The 20960-nt window shown below is 48.3% G+C and overlaps 1 protein-coding gene across 1 annotated transcript in view; it reads right to left on the reverse strand.

Moving 5' to 3' along the window:
* The window catches only part of PCNT (pericentrin), a 122821-nt gene that overhangs the window by 92030 nt on the left and 9831 nt on the right, over window positions 1-20960 (reverse strand). The window contains exons 3-8 of the mRNA XM_039222136.1: window positions 10411-10506; window positions 6028-6105; window positions 5582-5716; window positions 4089-4344; window positions 1966-2021; window positions 666-840 (exon numbers count right to left, since the gene is read on the reverse strand). Of these exons, the coding sequence (XP_039078067.1) occupies window positions 666-840; window positions 1966-2021; window positions 4089-4344; window positions 5582-5716; window positions 6028-6105; window positions 10411-10506 (796 nt within the window). The remainder of the gene's footprint in view (window positions 1-665; window positions 841-1965; window positions 2022-4088; window positions 4345-5581; window positions 5717-6027; window positions 6106-10410; window positions 10507-20960) is intronic.

The following is a 20960-nucleotide window of genomic DNA, read 5'->3' on the forward strand; positions in this document are numbered from 1 at the left end:
GGATCAGGAGGGTCAGAGAGGATGAGGGAGGGTGAGGGAGGGTGAGGGAGGGTCAGAGAGGATGAGGGAGGGTCAGGAAGGATGAGGGAGGGTCAGGGAGATGAGGGAGGGCCAGGGAGGGTGAGGGAGGGTGAGGGAGGATGGGGGGGGTCAGGGAGGGTGAGGGAGGATCAGGAGGGTCAGGGAGGATCAGGAGGGTCAGGGAGGGTCAAGGAGGGTCAGGGAGATGAGGGAGGGCCAGGGAGGATGAGGAGGGGTTGGAGAGGGGTGCAGTAGCCCAGGCATGCACCGCCTTTTCTCCAGCAGCAACACCAGGTGACAGGTGACCGGGATAAAAGGTACACAATCACAGTTATTGTTACCTTTTTTTAGAGCAATTTAACAACGGAACATGGACAAACATCTCTGAAACAAAGGTTTCAGGAGAGGTTAGGGCGCTGGACAAATCTGTGGTGAACGCGGAGAGTTCCCAAGGCTGAGCCCGAGCTGCCCAGCTAGCCCCACGTCTGTCACACCTGTCCCCACCACCACAGGTGACTCTGGCACCGCAGGCGGGGTGTTCTGCCAGGTGCAAGGCTGGCACGGCGAGCCCGTGACTTCCGTTCTACATTCCACTGGAGCATCAGTCCCCTCTTTAAACGTGCTCCTTTTAATTAGAAACTCACTTTCAGCCTGGTTTTTGGCTTGAAAAATCTTGTCCAACTCAGCTTTCTGTTCTGCCAATTCTTTCTCAAACTGGTCCTGTAAATTCTCCAACTCCAACCGATGCTTTTCAGACAATTCTTTGCGTAGGTTTTCCAGGCATAAACCTCTCTCGGATTCCCAGTCTTGCTTCAGGGTCTAACTCAAACAAGGAAAGAAGACAACTATGGGCCAATAGTTGATGATCTGTGGCAAAAAATTCCAGTTACATTCAATGTGGGTGTGGGTAGTCGCTGCGCCCAGACAGGACTATCGGCACAGGGGCCCCGGGTGGCCCCCCACTGACAGGGCAGGCACACAGAGCAAGGACCGCCTGCCCAGAAACAGAGCGGGGGCAGAGGTTACCCTCAACGATTTGTTCACCGTCCCCCATGAAAGACCCAGGGTGCTACTATGACGTCACCTGACCACTTCCAAGGGCTGGCTTTGTCCCAAATGCCCTAAGAAATGAGTCCCCACTGTCCAGCTTAGATGGGTGGGGAGCTGGGGCACAAACCTTCAATCTGGGACAAGCCTCCACCAATTGCCTGATCAGAGGAGACAGGACATAAACACCCACATGCCCCATGTCATACATGTCCCCACTCTCACCAATGTCCCTCACGTCCCCCAACCTCACCAGCACTTCCTCTGCCATCACCAGCATACAAGGCCCTTCTACACATGTGGCCTTGAAAAAGGGACCCATTGCCAGGGTCAAAAGCTCCAGTGAGAGACTCCTGTGACACCGTAAAACGTAACTCTTTCCCCAGAAGGGGACAACCGCAGGACAAGCTGGTATGGTCAGCACAGCACTCAGGGCCCACTGCGGCCCTGCCTCCCTGCACACCCTGCACTGCCTCCCCCAACCAAGGGCCCAGGACCTGCATGCTCTACCCACACGTTTGACTCAGGTGCCAGTGTGCCTCCCTGCAAGGGACATCCATCAGTCCTGGAGCAGAACAAGGGCCAGGCCATGGGCGCCACTTGGGAACGAGACTTGAGGTGCAAGGGCTTCACATTACAGAACAAGTACACACGAAATCCCAAACAAGCCTTGCCGACAAACTCAAACGTACAAATTAAAGAATGCTTTGGCTCTAAAACAAAAGACAATGCATTTTCTACCAGCACATTCAATTAAAGCTTTGACTGGATTTTGTCTGAACCAGGTGAGGGGGTTTCCTGTGGGGAGCCTGGAGATGGGGTGGGGGGCAAGCTGGAGGGATGGAGGACAAAGGGGAAACGCTGCATACACAGAGTGACATTTCTAACGACGTCTACCTCTATTATCCGCACGTTTTTCTCCATTTCTGACTGTAACTTCTCCTTCAGCTCAGCTACAAGAAAAACATAAACGCAGGTCAGATCAGAGTTCTCGGCAGTCTGCTCACCCAGGAGGTGAGAGGGCTGCTCCACAGGAAGGCTGTCCACACAACAGGACAACAGGGCACACGTGTGTGAGGGAGTAAGTAAGAAGTCGACGTGTGGTTTAATTAACAAACGATACTCACGCCCAGACCAGGACAGGGCCTTCCAGCCAGGCTGGCGGCCCAGCACAAGCTGGCTCTGGAGCGGCAGGGGCTCGCCCTTCTGGTCTGTCTGCCCCACCCCAGGCCTCCATGCAGCTGGGCCTGTCGTTCAGGCTCCCGCCATGCCAGACTCCAGGCAAGGTACTGGCAGACAGACAGGTAAAGACCTTCTAGAAGGCAGCAGCTCCCAAGCCGAGAGGAAAGAAGCATAAGAAAAGAGGTACCAGGTGCTGAGGGTGCAGAGGAGGGGCGGGGCAGGACCCACAGGCACAGCCTGGCATACACTGGGAGATGCACGCACACCTGGACATATGGGCACCAGAAAGAGATGCAGGAAAGAGCCACGGTGGAGCTAGTGCCAGCCAACGGTGCACATGAAGGTGAGGGTGGTCTGGGCAAGCCCAGAACTCAAGCAAAGGGCCAGATGCTGCCTCTGAGGGAAAGTCATGTGGGCACAGCCCAGTGGCAGAGCCTCACAGAGCAGAGGATAGGTCCTGTTACCAGAGATGAGCACAGAGGAAACAGCTTGGAAAGGGGCCTAAGGCAAAGCATATTTTTTATTTTAAAAAATGAGGAAATTGGGCACCTGGGAGCTCGATCGGTTAAGCATCTGACTCTTGGTTTCAGCTCAGGCCATGATCCCAAGGTTCACGGGTCTAAGCCCCAAGTCAGGTTCCGCACTGGTATGGAGGCTGCTTGGGATTCTCTCTCCCTCTCTCCCTCTCTCCCCACCCCAATTGTGTGTACTCATTTTCTCAAAATAAATACAATTAAAATAAATGAAAAATCAACAAAAATGGGGGGATGTCAAACTACTTATTTATGTTTGTTTGAACCCACATGAGAAAACAGGACAGTGTCCCTGGAACCTGGGAAGACTGGCCCCCTCTTGGGTTGGGGGGTGAGATGCAGAGAAGGCTTTCAACACATCCAGGGCTGCACACACTGCTTTCATTTCTCAAATGAAAAACTCAACAAATAGGCAAATAAGGAGGGATGTGGGGTGACTGCTCAGGGGCAAGGATTTCTTTCTAGGGGGGAAAGAAACCTTAGATTGTAGGGATGTGTGCATGACTCTGAGACACACACCATGAATGGTAGAATTGTATGGTGTGTGAATTACAGCACAATCAAGCTGTTGTTTAAAAATCTGATGCTTACATTTATTTAATCATTATTAAAAGCATCAATGTGTTATTGTCAGATTTACAAAATTAAAACATATCCTGCTACATGCATTTATTAGTTACTTACATATACTAACTGAATAAAGAACTTGAAATTTATAACAAAAGTCCACTTATTATATGCCAACTGGAAATAAGATTGCATTTACATGAGTGACTATCTATACACGTGAATAAAAATTTATCTTTAAAAAAATAAAACTGATGTTTACAAAAAGTAGTTACTAGCAACATGTACAAAAGAAACATGAAAACATACGAGTAGGCCTTAGATGTAAACAAAGAGCTCAGAGGCGGCCAGAGAATCACCAAATGAAAAGATGCCTCAGCTGTCCCCCGGGAGCACCGTGGCCCCACTGGGCGCAAAGTGAGAAGCTTGGGGCTGCGTGTCCAGGAGGTCAGTCGCAGACACAGTCCCATCAGAGGCGGACGCGGACACTTCCAGCACACGAACAGGGGACCTCCCACAACATCCCTTCCAAACCTGCTGCGAGCCGGCTAGAGAAGCAGATGCGAGGGGACAGCAGGGTCCCAGCAGACAGGGCGCACGCGGCCCCACCCAGGGGCACCCCTGCACTTCCGCACATCCACGCGGTCCCTGGGAGGCGCTCCTGCAGGGCACCAGCTTCCCTCCCCGAAGCAGACACGTGGTGGTGGCGGTGGCGCACGCCCGGCCCACAGCCCGTACCCGTCTCGCGGCTGCACCGCAGCGCCGCCGCCTCCTGCTCCCGCGCGTGCTGCTCCCTGACGAGCCCCAGCTCCTGCTGCTGTCTGCTGCGCAGCAGGGCCAGCTCCTGGGCGTGCCGGCCGTTAAGCATGGCCCGCAGCTCCGTCAGCGCCGTCTCCTTCTCCTTCTGGAGGTTGGCCTGCGTCAGCTCCAGCTGCGCCGTGTGCATGTTGCTGAGACTCAGGCGCAGCGCCTCCAGCTCCAGCGAGGGCACCGGCTGCGGGAGAGAGAGGGGTTTCTGGGCCCACGGAGACACTGCAGAGGCACCCCACCGCCTCGTGCTGTTTGCACACTCAAGGGACGGCACGTCCTCCACAGCACTTCAGTTGTCCCCACTGCCCTCGGGCAGCCCTGGCACCGCCCAGCAGCTCCCCAGCCGCCGAAAACTGCCCACCCGATCCTATCTGGAAGCCCCTCCGGCCCACACGTCCTCTTCCTCCACCTAAGCCACAGCTCTGCGGACGGCGGGGGCTGCACAGGATGGCCCCCCAGCTCCCTCCAGGCAGACCAGACCCCCCCAGCCCAAGGCCCATCCTGCTGGCTGGAGAAAGGTGAGCAGCCATTCCAGAGGCTGCAAGCCCCTCATCAGAAACATGCAATGACAACCAGAATACGGACAGCAGGAGGCTTTGGACGGTCACTGCCAACGAGGGCAAAACATGCGGCAAGAGAGCCCCCAGAAGCGTTGAGTGAACGACACTAACAGGAATCCCACGCTCAGACCAGAGACAGTGACGGTGCTGCTCTGGAAGGGGGCAGACGGGGTACAGGACACACTTCTGTGCCTGGCTAGGACATGCAGAATCTGTTTCTCCTTCCACTGGCTGTGGGGAAAGTGGAGGAAGGCCAGGGTTCTGGGGAGCATACTTTATTCCCAATTAACACACACAACAGAAAAACATGCTTAGAACTAGGCATTTAAGGGGCACACGGAAGCACGTGAAAAGAAAATGAATAAAGGAAAGCAATAAGCAGAAGCCATGGTCAGAGAACACGTCTCCCAAGAGGCCGGCAGGGACGTCCTGCAGGACCGCGAGGCCGCAGTGAGCCGTGGGGACATGTACGCCCTCCCCCCCGAGAGCGCGTCCACAGCACCCCGTGCTTCCTGTAGGTGACAGGCACCAGGGGGGTCAGATGTGCCTCCAGGACAGCCTTGCTCACGGTGGTGGCACCTCCAGGGTTTACTGAGTGGGATCAGCGGATGATAGGGAAACATCTGGCTGTGCTGAGCGGCACTGGGCCAGATGCACTGCCCCTGCATGTCCTCGCGCGTCCACCTGCCCTTTCAAGGGCCCCACACACAACGAGCTGCCGCACACATCTGTCCACTGTGACAAACCTTTCCTATAACCCTCCCAGATCCCAAAACCCACTGGTGTAAGATACAGGGCGACTACGCAGGGACCGGCCGTGCCCCTGAGCACCTGTACGTGGGCCCGAGCATCCCAGGTCACCTGGGTCTGCAGCTGGACCTGCTGCCTCTCCACGGGTCCCTGAAGCTCAGCCGGCACCTGCTCCTGTGCGCCGACCTCATCTTCTGGTCTTCTTATCCGTTGCGCAATTTCTAGTGTACATTCTTGTTCACATTCCTGAAGAAGGAAAGCAAGGGACGTGAACCAGAGAACTCCCATGAGAAAACAGTCACTAAAAACAATTACAACATCCCAGAGAGAACAGAGAACGTGTTTGCACAAAAGCTGGTCCGTGAGTGTTTGCAGTACTACTCACAGTCGCCAGGAGGAAGCAGACCACATGTCCACTGACAGGTGGATGCAGAAACACGGTGTGGCGAAGCCATCCATGGGGGTGTCAGTCAGCCATAAAAAGGAATGATGTGCTGGCGCGTGCTACAACCCTGATAACTTCAAGACACACTCAGTGACAGATGCCAGACACATACCGTGTGGTTCTGCGAATATGAAATGTCCAGAACAGGCAAATCCACAGGGACAGAATGCCGACCGGTGGGTGCCAGGGCCTGGAAGGAGAGAGGAATGGGGAATGACTGCTAACGGGTATGAGGGGGTTCCTTTTGGGGTAATGAAAAAATGTTTTGGGATTAGACAGTTGTAATGGTTGTACAACAAAGCGACTGTACTAAATGCCACTGAAATACGTACTTCAGAACAGTGAATTTTATATATGTGATTTATATCTCAATAAAAGTAATACCTATGAAGGAACATTCAGCCTGTTTTCTTTTTAATTTTTTTACATTTATTTATTTTTTTGAAGACAGAGTGAGACAGAGCATGAGCGGAGGAGGGGCAGAGAGAGGAGACACAGAATCCGAAACAGGCTCCAGGCTCTGAGCAAGCATTCAGCACAGAGCCTGACACTGGGCTCGAACTCACAAACTGTGAGATCATGACCTGAGCCAAAGTCTGACGCTCAACCGACTGAGCCATTCAGGCGCCCCATATTCAGCCTGTTTAAGTGGCCTGGGGTAAAGCAGAAAACCCCAGAGAGAGAGACTACAGGTATACACAGGACAGCAGTGTGACCCTCCCGGGCTATTTGCCCCTCAGTCAAAGGAGGGGAGTGATACTTACGGGGGGAAAACACACATTAAAAGCCTGGAAGAGGTGGGTGCCAATAAAAGCTGAACAAACCTGAAGATGTAAATTTGCAACATTATTTTATAGCAACTAAATTGACAAAAGTTGGTGATAATGTTGGTCCTCAATATCACCAAGGTCATGGAGAAATAACCAAACACTGTCAATGAGAGAATAAGTTGGTATAACTTTTTCTTAAAAGATATTCTGACAACGTATGTCAAGAGCCATAGAAAATGTTTGTCTTAACATTTCCAACTCCGGGAAAACTTTCAGCATCAACACTCCAGAGGGAAAAGCTACAGGCCTTCTTTGAGCATCCCAGTCTCTTCTCCCCAGCTAGCCCCTGCCCAACTGGAGCACGTCCCCCCTGGAGCCCAGAGCACGCCCTCCCCTGGAGCCCGGAGCATGCCCCTCTGGAGCCCAGAGCACGAACCCCCTAGAGCCCGGAGCACGCCCCCCTGCAGCCCGGAGCACACCCCACCTGGAGCCCAGAGCATGCCCCCCTGCAGCCCAGAGCACGTCCCTCCTGGAGCCTGGAGCACACCCCTCCTGGAGCCTGGAGCACGCCCCACCCATAGCCCAGAGCACGCCCCCCTGCAGCCCGGAGCACACCCCACCTGGAGCCCAGAGCACGACCCCCCTGGAGCCTGGAGCACGCCCCCCTGCAGCCCAGAGCACACCCCACCAGGAGCAGGCTGCTACAGCCACAGGCCTCCCAGCTCCCCCTGCATGACAGCCCAGACCTTCTCTCACCTGGAGCCCAGAGCACGCCCCACCTGCAGCCCAGAGCACCTCCCTCCTGGAGCCTGGAGCACGCCCCCCTGGAGCCCGGAGCACGTCCCCCCTGGAGCCCGGAGCACGCCCCCCTGCAGCCCAGAGCGCACCCCACCTGGAGCCCAGAGCACACCCCACCTGGAGCCCGGAGCACCTCCCTCCTGGAGCCCGGAGCACACCCCACCTGGAGCCCGGAGCACGTCCCCCCTGGAGCCTGGAGCACGCCCCCCTGCAGCCCAGAGCACACCCCACCAGGAGCAGGCTGCTACAGCCACAGGCCTCCCAGCTCCCCCTGCATGACAGCCCAGACCTTCTCTGGGGCTTGCCTACAAGGCACCTCGGACTCAAACCAAACTGAAATTTTCTTGCCCAAACTCGGGCTCCTCCAACATTAGCTACCTCAGTCAACAGCACTCCCAAACCGCACAGTCCTATTCCTGCCTCCCCTCACGGGGTCCTACAGTAGCTCGAGGCCATCCTGGCATTCCGCCATTCCCCTGAGCTCGGCTGACTGCCCCCCATGGCCATGCGGTCTAGTCTGCAGTCACTGGCTTGGAGGCCAGGTGATACATTCAGAAAACAAATCTGACCTCATCACACTCTCTTGGAGAACTCCGTGCGTCCACTGCCCTTGGCATAAAATCCCTGCAGGGTGCAGCCCCGCTCGATGTCCCACTGGGCACCTGCTTCACGCACCAGGAACACAAATCCCTTGAACAGCTATGCGTCTCTCCTTTAGTTCCTCTGGGGCCTCCCCAGCCTCTGTGCCGGTTTCAAGGCTTGCCTCCACCCCTGCGAGGGCTCCCGCTGCTCCCTAAACACACATCTGTGGTGCCCAGGAAGCACTCAGTCAGCACTGCGGTGAAGATGCACACGCAAGCAGCCTCTATCTGTGAGGGCAACAATGTGGAACCACAGTGTTCAAAGGGGAGCGGCAGAGCCAGTTAAACTATCATTATGGATCCTTTTTCAAATTAAGGTTTTTTTTCCCCAATGGGAAAAGGTAACAGGAATGTCCAGTTTTAAACATGAAAGCACAGGGGTACTGGGGTGGCTCAGCTGATTAAGCGTCCCACTCTTGATTATGGCTCAGGTCATGATATCATGGTTCATGAGTTCAAGCCCCGCATCGGGCTCTGTGCTGACAGCTCAGAGCTTGGAGCCTGCTTCCAATTCTCTGTCTAACCTCTCTCTCTGCCCCTCACTCCCTCTCAAAAATAAACAAACATTTTTTAAAACTTTTTAATGGTTAAGATGGTAAATTTTATGTTAAGTGTATTTTACAATAAAAAAAAGACGAAAGTATACACTGAGGGAATTATAAAGTTTATTCTAACATCCTTGTACTATCAGAGTAAAGCTGTTGATTAAATTTAGACGTAGAGAAGTATAAATGTTGTATGTAATAAGCTTCCACCATTAAAAGAAGAGAAACTGAGTTATTATTTCAAAATGGGTAAAGGGAGAATTAAAAAAAAGAAATCCCCTGATAAAAAATAATCCAATGAAATGTAAGCTCAAACACATCAGAGTTTATATTAAATGTAAATGAATTAAACTATCCACAGGGGTGCCTGGGTGGCTCGGTCAGTTGACTGTCTGACTTCAGCTCAGATCATGACCTCACAATTCAGGAGCTGGAGCCCCACACTGGACTCGCTGCTGTCAGCGCAGAGCCTGCTTGGGATCCTCTGCCCCCCCTCTCTCTGCCCCTCCCCCACTCGTTCTCGTTCTCGCGCTCTCTCTCAAAAATGAATAAACATTTATTTAAAAAAAAAACTATCCGCTAAAAAAAATTGTGAGAATAATTTTTAAATATCAACGCCGTGCTGCTTACCACAACATACATCTAAACCACAAAGATGCAAAGATATCAGAAGGGAAAGGATAAAAAAGACCAGAATCATGTCTGATCCAATGACACAAAGTTCTACAGCATAACAGCCACGGGAATCAGGATGGTGTTGACTCTGGGATATGGGAAGGAGGGCAGCAGGACCCGAGGAAGATTCCACGTCCAGCACTGTCCTATTTCTTACCCGCAGAAGGACCATACTACTGTGTATTCATTTGTTAGGCTGTACGTACACTTTATGTACTTTCTACTTCTCTGTGCACATGCTAGATGTCATAGGTTAAGACAAGTATAAAAATGTGTATTTAAGGGTGAGTTTTATGGACCCCACCAGAGACCATTTTTCCTACAATCTAGATCTCTCCTGTAGTAATGCAGATTAAAAACCAAACTTGCTCACTGACTTAAGTAATGTAGACTGAGTGAGTCCCACCAGAATCAAACATCTGAAATACAGGCTTTAGGGGCGCCTTGCTGGCTCAGCTGGTAGAGCATGCGATTCTTTAGCTCAGGGTTCTGAGTTCAAGCGCCACACTGGGCGTGGAGCCTACCTAAAAAAATTGTTTATAATACAGACCTTTAAAACAACACTTTGAAACCAGTCAGTTCAGTGTCTGAATTGTTTAAAAATTAATTTCCTTCCAAACGCTAAAACAAAACAAACAAACAAATATAAGTAAGTAACCCATCACATGTGGGATTCACGTCAGGCCCTGGGGCAGAAGCTGGGGCCACGGGAGAGATGATGGCCAGGCCCAGGAAACATGCTGCAACCAAAGGGCAACGGGTGAGTGAGGGAAGTCACACGTGACCGCCATCCCCGGCACACACAGGCAACTTTCTCTCTTTAACATTGGGGAAAAAGATGAGAGGTCCCCAGAGAGATTGGGGTCCATCAGAAAGGTCCCCAGAGAGGCTTCCTGCACCAGGGCAGCAGGGTCTCCGGGGAAGCTACTCGGCCAGCCTGCTTTCTTTGCTTCGAGTCTGCTCTTAGAGACGGGCCCACAGATCCTGAGTCCGCTCTCTGGTTCTATAGTACAGGGGGAAACCCCTTCGCGAGGAACACGCTTTAACAGAGAAGCTGGAAGAATACCTCCGTGATAACCCCAGGCTGTTCTGGACGGTCGCCGTCCAGCTCCTGCTGTGGCTGCGAGGAGGGCGCTGTCCTCTCTCCGTCGGGGTCCTCCAGCTAAGAGGGAAAGGGCCAGAAAGGAGCATTTATAGCATCGTCCAGAGCTGTGACCTCAGGCCTGCCGGCCGCACGCCCAACTGCCCACACCAAATCCATCCCCAGCCGTTCACAACACGCTTTCCTCCAGAAACATTCTCAATCCCTAAACATTTTTTACGCAACTCATTTCCCTAATGATGCTGCTGTCCTTCTTAATGAATTTTGCTTCAAGTTATTTCACTGTGTACATGACATTTAAATTACTAAATTTTAGTTTCTCAATAACTTCTATTCTTTCAGACACATGCACATTTTCTATGCTCTTCTTTTTATTTAAGTTCAAATATTTCATCTTCATGATTTTCCACTTTTAAATAAATTTTTCCTTAATAATTTGTAATAAATTAATTCCTTAATATTTGTAAAAAGAGTCTTTTTAGTTTCTTTTTATAAATCATCTCGAACCTGAGTTTAAAGTTTCCCAATGAATTATCCCTGATGGATTTTGGGCCCATAAATTCACAGTAATTCTGGGCTTTTAATCTGCTGTGCAAAGTGAATTGATAATGATTGTCTGCAAAAAGTTAAGTGATATCCGAAGAAAATCTATGTCCGAAATATGAAATCAAAGGCAACATCCACACATAAGTCTCTCTGAGACGTGCCTTTGTCATTAACCACAGCATCGCCTTAACTCTGGGTACGTTATCAGGGTCTGCTGGACCCAACGTGATTGTCGCTTCTTTTTAAGCAGTTATGACTACTTCAGAGCTGATGTTTCATAAATTTTCTCTCTGATGGGTCTTCTAAAACACAAAGAAAAGATTTACTTACTTCTCTAAGAAACAGAGTAGAACATATTTTATTTTGCAATTACTACATGGGCCCACTAGACCCTGGTATTATCTAAGACCCAAGGAGGACCTGAGCAGTCTTGTTTTCATCTATCACGACCACACTGTCATCCTAAGAATTATTCATCAGACTGAGCAGTTTTTCCACCTATGCCAAAACCCCCCCAGACAGTGAGGAAACAGAGGAAAGGGAGCCGCCTGGAAGATGAAGAAGCAGTGTGGTGATGTCACCATCCTCCGGTCTTCTTGCTCACTGCAGAGACTCACTGCAAACCATCTTCAACATGACAGCCAAGAACTTCCCGTTTTCCGCCCAAAATGGCAACGAGAAGAAAGCCAACAGGACAGACTTTCACAATCACTGAACTGAAAGATGAATGCCGAGAAAGAACAGCACTTGAGGCCAAGGATGATGGCAAAATTGAGAGTAAAACTGAAGCCTCAAATCGCAAGTCTTCACAGACAATATTCAATCAAATTTCTCAAAAATCAGGAATCAGTGAACAAAACATTTTTTTAATTAATTATTTTTGAGAGAGAGAGAGAAAGAGAGTGAGCACAAACACAAGCAGGAGAGGGGCAAAAAGCGTGGGAGAGAGAGAATCCCAAGCAGGCTCTGCACTCAGTACCTGAGCTGAAATCAAGAGTCTAGGCCCAACCCACTGAGCCACCCAGGTGCCTCAAATGTGGAGAAAAACATTTCTAAAGAGAAAGAGGAAGCATAATAGTCTCATCCAGCGTCACTCACAGGAGGGGCTGCAACTCACAATATTCTGCCTCAAGAACCTCCATCATCCCACTTGCTAAGAGCATATCAATATTCTTTTAATTTTATTCTATGTGCCAAAATTTACTTGATATAAAGAGATACAGGGGCACCTGGGTGGGTCAGTTGGTTGAGCGTCTGACTTTAGCTCAGGTCATCATCTCACAGTTCATGAGTTCAAGCCCTGTGTCGGACTCTGTGCTGACAGCTCAGAGCCTGGAGCTGCTTCAGATTCTGTGTTTCCCTCTCTCTCTGCTCCTTCCCCACTCATTCTCTGTCTCTGTCTCTCTCTCTCAAAAATAAACAAACATTAGATAAACAAATAAATAATAAACATTAAAAATTTTTTGTTTAAATAAACAGGTACAGGGGCTCCTGAGTGGCTGAGTCAGTTGAGCATCTGACTTCAGCTCAGGTCATGAAATTACAGTTCACAAGTTCAAGCCCCACATGAGGCTCTGTGCTGACAGCTTAGAGCCTGGAGCTGCTTCAGATTCTGTGTCTCCCTCTCTGCCCCTCTCCTGCTTGCACTTTGTCTCTCTCTCAAAAAAATTAACAACATTAAAAAACATTAAAAAAAATTAAATTAAAAACAAAAATTTTTTAAGAAATATCAAAATTTTTAATAATATCACTTTAACTTTCTGCTTTATTCTTACTCCTGTTACTTATAAAACAACTTAAGCAAAAAGTAAAGCAGGGGACCCAGATGATACAAGAAGATGACTACCTTCCCTGAGTGCACACACATGCGCTGGAAGAACTCTAGAGCTGTGCTTCCCAACACTTCCACAGCCCTGCTTAAGACGTGCACTACAGGGCGCCTGGGGCTCAGTCAGTTAAGAGTCTGACTCTTGGTTTCAGCTCCGTGATCTCACAGTTCGTGGGTTCAAGCCCCACATCAGGGTTTGCACTGGCAACTGCAGAGTCAGCTTGGGATTCTCTCACTCCCTCTCTCTGCCCCTCCCCCATTGTCTCTCTCTTTCAAAAATAAACAAACATTTTAAAAAATCTTTTTTTTTTTTTTTTTTTTTACAAACAAAAAAGGTTTTGTAAAGGTGATTTTCCTCTGACGTTTTTGAGCTCCAAGCAATCTTTGGATGGTTCTTTTACAAGAAATGGCCTGTACTTATTTTGTTCCTGACATAGAGCTGAGGTCAAATACTGCTTTCTGCCATTTCTCAGCTAACTGCCAGAACGGAGATGACCGTTGGACTGATTAAAGTAAAATAAAAAGTCTTTCCATCATGCACTTCACTTAAACTGTGAGGGAAGATGGCTAGATCCTGAACACTGACCATACAGTCTTTTTGCAATTCTATCGTTGCTTATAACCTCTTGGAAAACTCAAATCTTACAGTTGCTGACAAACATGCTTATTTACATAGTCTTAGAATTTGCTACGTGCCTGTGTTTTCTGCTCAGATGAGCAATTTACTTTCTTTACCCTAAGACTTTACAATCTTTACCTGAAAGAGTACAGCAAAATTATGATATGTGAACTTTACGAATTTTTATTACAGAATTTTCATGTTACATTATTTTTGCAATTGTCTATCTCCAATTTCTTTAGTCTTTTGGTCTTAAAACTAAAATGCTGAACACAAAAAAACAGCTTCTGCACTAAGTTAACCTGCAGAATATGATTTCACCCAGCCTGGCACATTTCGCAACTACAGCAAACCAACCGTTGGAGGGTGACCCTAACTCAGCAGTGGACACCACAAGGAAAACCACCAAATGCCAACCGGGCATTTCCACTTCCTGGATTGTTCTTCCTGGGGTATGATTTTCAGTTCTTTCCTATTTCTAAAGACCATTAAAGTAACAAATGTATCAAATATACTTTTAAACCAAACTAAGTGGGGGCACCTGGGTGGTTCAGTCTGTTAAGAGTCCAGACTCTTGATTTCAACTCAGGTCATGATCTCAAGTTCATGAGTTCAAGCCCTATTAGGCTCCACGATGACAGCACAGAGCCTGCCTTCTCTCTCTCTCTCTCTCTCTCTCTCTCTTTCTCTGCCCCCCCCTGCTCATGATCCCTCTCAAAATAAATAAGTAAAACTTAAAAAAAAATTTTAATACTAAGCAATTTATTATATGTTGGAAAACATTACTATTTCTCACACACATACATTTCATCTCACCTTATGTTATTCAATAAGCTCATTAAACTCTCATAAAAGTGAAACTTCTAGGGGCACCTGGGTGGCTCAGTTGAATGGGCATCTGACTTCGACTCAGGTCATGATCTCGCAGTCTGTGAGCTCAAGCCCCGCATCAGGCTCTGTGCTGACAGCTCAAAGCCTGGAGCCTGCTTCAGATTCTGTCTCCCTCTCTCTCTGCCCCTCCACTTCTCGCAATCTCTCACTCAAAAATAAAATAAAAACATTAAAAAAAAATTTTTTAATGTGAAACTTCTAAAAATTTCCATATGGGTAAAATAAAACAAAAACACTTTTAATCATGTTCAAAGAACAACTATGACATAAGGGCTCATACTCTGTGACACAGACACAGCTGTAAGGAAGGCCTTGTGCCTAATAAGCTGTTCTGCTTGGTCAGAGGAACATATGACTCTTGATCTCAGGGTTGTGAGTTCAAGCCCCACGTTGGGTGCAGAGATTACTTAAAATAAAATCTTTAAAAAAAAAAAAAAAGAAAAAATCTAATTCCTCAGCATTCAGGAGGAAGATAATGATGGCTCCATCCTATACATACTACTTTCTTTTTTTAAGATTTTTAAGTAATCTCTACACCCAATGTGAGGCTCAAACTCATAACTCTGAGATCAAGAATCATGTGCCCTACTGACTGAGCTAGCCCAGTGCCCCTAACATGCTACTTTTTCTACCTATGGACATAAAAATTTTTAAATAAGAATGTAATTTATTAGTCAGGCAGAGAAGGACAAATATCATATGTTTGCACGTATAGGAGGATTAGGAGGAACTTGACGGAGGAACAAGGGGGAGAAGAAGGGCGGAAATGGTGGGGGAAAGGGAGAGAGGCAAACCATGAGAGACTCTTGAATGCTGACAAAAACTGAGGACTGATGGATGTGGGGGGGAGGGGGGGATGGGCATGGAGGAGGGCACTTTGGGGATGAGCACTGAGTGTTATGTAGAAACTAATTTGACAATAAACTATTTGTAAAAAATAAATAAATAAATAAATAAATAAATAATTTGTCCTGGGATGCCTAGGTGGCTCAGTTGGTTAAGCGCCCGACTTCAGCTCAGGTCATGATCTCACAGTTTGTGAGTTTGAGCCCTGCGTTGGGCTCTGTGCTGACAGCTCAGAGCCTAGAGCCTCCTTCAGATTCTGTGTCTCCCTCTCTCTCTGCCCCTCCCCCACTCGAATTCTGTCTATGTCAAAATGAATAAACATTTTAAAAAAATTTTTAAATAAAATGAAGAACAAAAAGACAGAAACCGGAAAAAATGTTTGAATAAGTAAATAAAGCAAAGTCTATATGACCCATAGTATAATGCTAAACAATTTGTAGTATATAGATTTGAAATCACAGAGGGGGACAGATAGGAGGAAACAGAGAAAGTATTTGAAAAAATGAACAAGGGGCACCTGGGTGGCTCAGTCAGTTAAGCGGCCGACTTTGCCTCAGGTCATGATCTCACAGTTCGTGGGCTCAAGCCCCACGTCAGGCTCTGTGCTGACAGCTAGCTCAGAGCCTAGAGCCTGATTCAGATTCTGTGTCTCCCTCTCTCTCTGACCCTCCCTTGCTCACATTGTCTCTCTCTCTCTCTCTCAGAAATAAATTAAAAACATTTCAAAAAAAAAAAAAGAAAAAATGAACAAAAATTTTCTGAATTTGATGAAAACCAACCCAAAGTTCCATGAAGATCAACAAATCTCAAGCAGTAGAAAAACAAAGGAAACCACCCTAGCACATCATAATGAAACAATTTGAAACCAGAGATAAAAGTACCCCAAAAAAAGAAAAGAAAGAAAAGACTCTACAGAGGAGCGCATGGACAGCTCAGTTGGTTAAGTATCTGACTCCTGATTTCAGCTCAAGTCATGATCTCACGGTTCATGGGATCAAGCCCGATGTTGGGCTGTGCACTGACAGCACAAAGCTTGCTTGGGATTCTCTCTCTCCTCTCTCTCTGCCCCTCCCCCAATCACACACTTGTGCTCTCACTCTCTTACTCTTTCCCCAAAATAGATAAACATAAAAGAAAAAATTCTACAGAAAGAGGAACTAAGAATGACTGCAGATATCTTCAGAAACTATATGGGCCCGATGACTATGGGACCACATAGTAAATGTGCTGCAAAAACAAATCTGTCAACTTCAAATTCTATATCCAGTAAAGATTTCTTTCAAATATGAAGGCAAAACAAAGTCAGTTTCAGACAAACAAAAAAGCCAAGAGAATTCATCAGCAGACCTGCACTACAAAAAATTGTTGAAAGGAAGCTCTTTAGATTGAAGGGAAAATGATACATGATGCAAAATGGGGTCTATACCAACAAACTAAAGCCCTGGAATTGGCAAGTATGTTGGTAAAAAGTACTACTTATTTCTCAAAAGATAATACACTTAACGTTTATTCTTTTCTGAGAAGAGAGGCAGTGTGAGCAGGGGAGGGGCAGAGAGAGAGGGAGACACAGAATCGAAAGCAGCCTCCAGGCCCTGAGCTGTCAGCACAGAGGCCAAGGCAGAGATCCAACCCACGAACTGTGAATCATGACCTGACCAAAGTCGGACGCCTAACAAAATGAGCCACGCAGGTGTCCTGACAATACACTTTTAAAAAAAAAGAACAAGAAACATCTCTACATACTGCTGTGGCATGACTGCCAAGATATAATAAGTGAAAAAAAACAAGATACTGAAATGCAAAGTATCCTGCTACTAAAGAAACAGTGAGAAATATATCCACATATTTGCTTCTATTTTTAAAAATATAATAATAGGGGCACCTGAGTGGCTCAGTCAGTTAAGCATCTGACTTCATTTCAGCTCAGGTCATGATCTAACGTTTGTAAGATGGAGCCCCACGCCAGGCTCCGCACTGACAGCATGGAGCCTGCTTGAGATTCTCTTCCTCCCTCTCTGTCCCTCCTCTACTTTCTGTCTCAAAATAAACTAAAACACAGACACAGACACAGACACACACACACACACACACACACACACACACACAATGAAAAAGGGGGCACCTGGTGGCTCAGTCAGTGGAGTACCCGATTCTTGATTTTGGCTTAAGTCATGATCCCAGGATCATGGAATCAAGCCCTGTGTCGAGCTTCTTCTCAACATGGAGCCTGCTTAAGACTCACTCTCCCTCTGCCCCTCCTCCACGCGCACAGTCACATTCTCTCTAACAACAACAAATTGAAAAATAAATGCCTAAAACATGAAGAGAAAATAAAACAAATGAATATAAATATATTAAGTTTTTGGCTTAAACTATTTCAAGTGACTTTAAAACAAAGTAATTTGACTACACGTCACTGTGGGAAATACCTAAAGGACAAAAATGAATGCAAAGAAATCATATGATTGGTGATAATGTTAGTATTATAAAACTAGAAAGAGAAAATCAAGTGAGTAATTATATTAATGGGAGGAACACACATTTTTAATGTTAAAGAGAGAAATTTCAACTTAAGTAGAAACTCTGTAATCATAAACTACTGTTAGGAAAATATCAATATTAAACAAACTATAAAACAAAACCTTAACTATTCACTGACATGACCTTGAAACAATGGAACCCCTAACATGCAGATCATGTTTCTGAATACCTCTTCCCACTGCAGGAGCCAGGAGTCAGGAGAAGTGGCTGACGCCAGGCCTAGGACAAGAACTGCACAAGCTGAGCCACAACATTTTTTCCAAAAGCAAGGAAGCCATCACAGTGACCGTGCAGGGTCAAACTGAAGCAGCTCTCCCTTGTCAGAGATGGGAAAATCCGAGCAGTACAATAACAGACACAAGACTGGCTAATGACAAGTCATTAAGCGTAAGCGAGTACACAGTGAGGCTCAAGGGAGCCATCTCACTGGTCGTACGCGGAGAAGTGCTGCACGGCCACAGGAGGAACTTAAAGGGAAAGAACGAGGCATTTACCCTGCGTTTCCAATGCAAGCGGGACATCAGGGTAACCAGGTAACTGACACAGGGAAGTTCTCGTTGTGGAATATGACATACAATGAATACGGAAGGAGTGGCCAAACGGAAACATCAGTACTTTGTGCTCAGGGGTGAAGTAACAGTCCTTGGCGCTAACCCACGCTGGCGACTGAAACCTGAGATAAAAGCTCACAAGGACCTTTGAAGTAGACAAGTGTGCAGATTGGGCCTGAAGCCACTGGTGACAACAACACAAGGGACCAGCAGCTCTAATTCCTATTACAAAAATTAATGCAAAAAATGAATTTTTCTCTTAATGATCACACGCAATCAACTAAGCAGAATGAAGAATGAAGTCATAGATGTGAGAACTAAGGCAGAAGCCAGGGAGCCTGCATACCCTTGACAGCAGCAGGGAGTGAGCTCTGGGGCCCACCAAGCAAGGGGGCTCGTCCCACAGCACCCACCTCCCTGTGGGCGGTAACCAGAGTCCCTACCTCCCAGCCTGGCTCACAACACGTACAACCATTTCTGGCACAAATTTTAGAAACAAATAAATATTAGTCATTATAATTTTAAGTAAGAATGTAATTGCTTCCATCTCTTATTATTGAAAAAAACCCCACACAACACAAATAAATGAAAAACTAACACCTAATCATACAGGTCACTGCCAGGCATCCTAACAAGTAAAAACAAACGAACTAAAATAACATGAACCTTTGTGCAAACTAATGTGTAAATCTCTCGGTTTCCTTCTACAGAGACCTGGCGCTCAGAACTGTCTCATCAGCTGCATAACTAGACCCATCACTGACCAGGCATAACCACCCAGCAGCCTTCCAACCCTCTCAGTCAGTTAGACAGTCACAAAATGAGCCTCTCTTTCTGTATTAAACTGAGCTGAGCACAACGAGGAAAGCCAATCTCTAGAAGTCTGACTTCAAACTCAGACAGAAAGACGTGAGCACCACTGCTCCCCCAAGCCCCCAACGGTTGAGGTGACTAACAGAATTAACTGAACTGCCCTACGTTAAGAAACTAGGTCACAGCGGTCAGTGCCTCTACTAAGAACGGACTGAAGTTACAGACAGAGGGCTCCGGGCCGCTGCCCAGGAGGACCCGGCAGGGCTGCCCAGGGAACCACAACCCCGCCCTCGGCCACTGCACGGGAGCCCACCAGCACAGCGGCCGGCACGGCCGGGCCCTGCTCTTCTGACCCAGAGCTCTGCAGACCCGATCCCAGCCCAGGCCAGTCGCTCCCCAGCAAGAGGAGGGGAAGGCCCCGGCTCAGACACATCAAAATGAATCCGTGATGCAGGAGGTAACACCTAATCTTGGAACTTGACATTAAATAGGACCTTTCTCTTGAACCAGACAAGAGGTCAGCAAACTAACAGTGACCCTGCCGGTGGGGAACGCCAGGACACAGAGCCACCTAGCCCAAGGCTCCCCCACCTCCAGCCACGTCTGTCCACAGCGCCTAGCTCATTCAGAAGCTATTCCTCCAGCCTGGATATCCTAGGAGCCCCTGAATTTCAACCTGACGCTGATCCATAGGCAAATATATTCCGTCCTTTAAAAGACAAAGGTAATTCTTTGATACTCTCAGAACACGAAGGTCCACGCACTCCATTCCTGCCACCGCGCCAATCAGACTTCAACGGCCTTTCCCTAAATATGACCTTCAGATTCATCACGTTGTCCCTCCTATTACAGTTGCCTGTTACGGACTGACTGGTGTCCCCCAAATTCCTGTGTTGAAGCCCAACACCCCCTTGTGACAGCAGGGCCTTGAAGGAGGTGATTAAGGTTAAATGAGGTCATAGGGTGGGCCTGGTCCAGCAGGCCTTCTAAGAAGAGGAAGGGAGGGGCGCCTGGGTGGCTTAATCGGTTAAGCGTCCGACTTTCGCTTAGGTCATGATCTCACGGTTCGTGGGTTCGGGCCCCGCGTCGGGCTCTGTGCTGACTGCCAGCTCAGAGCCTGGAGCCTGTTTCAGTCTGTGACTCCCTCTCTCTCTGACCCTCCCCTGCTCACGCTGTCTCTCTCTCTCCTAGAAATAAATATAAAACATAAAAAAAAAAAAAAGAAGAGGAAGGGACACCAAGGCTCTCTCTCTCATCAGGTGAGGACGCGTGGAGAAGACCGCCGTCTGCAAGCCAGGAACAGAGTCCGGAAGAAACCACCCCTGCCAACACCCTGGCTTTCAGACCTGGCAGAAAACTAGCGTCTGCCCTCCAGCCGTGGCATTTTGTCACACTGGCCGAGCTGACCCAGGCAGGCTGGTACCAGGCGTGGGGAGCTGCTGTAACAAAGGCCTGAAGACGTGGAAGCAGCTTTGGAACTGGGCTGGGGGCAGGGGGGGCCGGAGTTCTGAGCGGCGTGCAGGGAAGGGGCCACAGGGCCACAGGCACTGCCGTTGAGGCCCCAGAGGAGGAAGGGAAACAGCCGCGGAGACGGAGGAGGGGGGCCCGGAGCTTGGCTGCACGGTGCTCAGTATCGTGTGGGAGAACTTGTGAGGGACAAAACCAGATATTTAGCTGAGCAGATGTCTAAGCAAAGTGCAGGTGCGGCCTGCTTCTCCCTACGATAACACAGGAGGAGAGGCACCCTGAAGGGATTGTTAGTAGCAGGGAGCCGGAAACTGGAAGATTTGGAAAGTTCTCTCCCTATCCATACTGCAAAAAAGGGGAAATCACGGTCTTGAGAGAACACCAAGGGTGTGGCGGAGCAGATCAGCCGTGG

This window comes from Hyaena hyaena, unplaced genomic scaffold (genome assembly GCF_003009895.1).
Source record: "Hyaena hyaena isolate Hyena2069 unplaced genomic scaffold, ASM300989v1 scaffold_1087, whole genome shotgun sequence".
Taxonomy (NCBI): domain Eukaryota; kingdom Metazoa; phylum Chordata; class Mammalia; order Carnivora; family Hyaenidae; genus Hyaena; species Hyaena hyaena.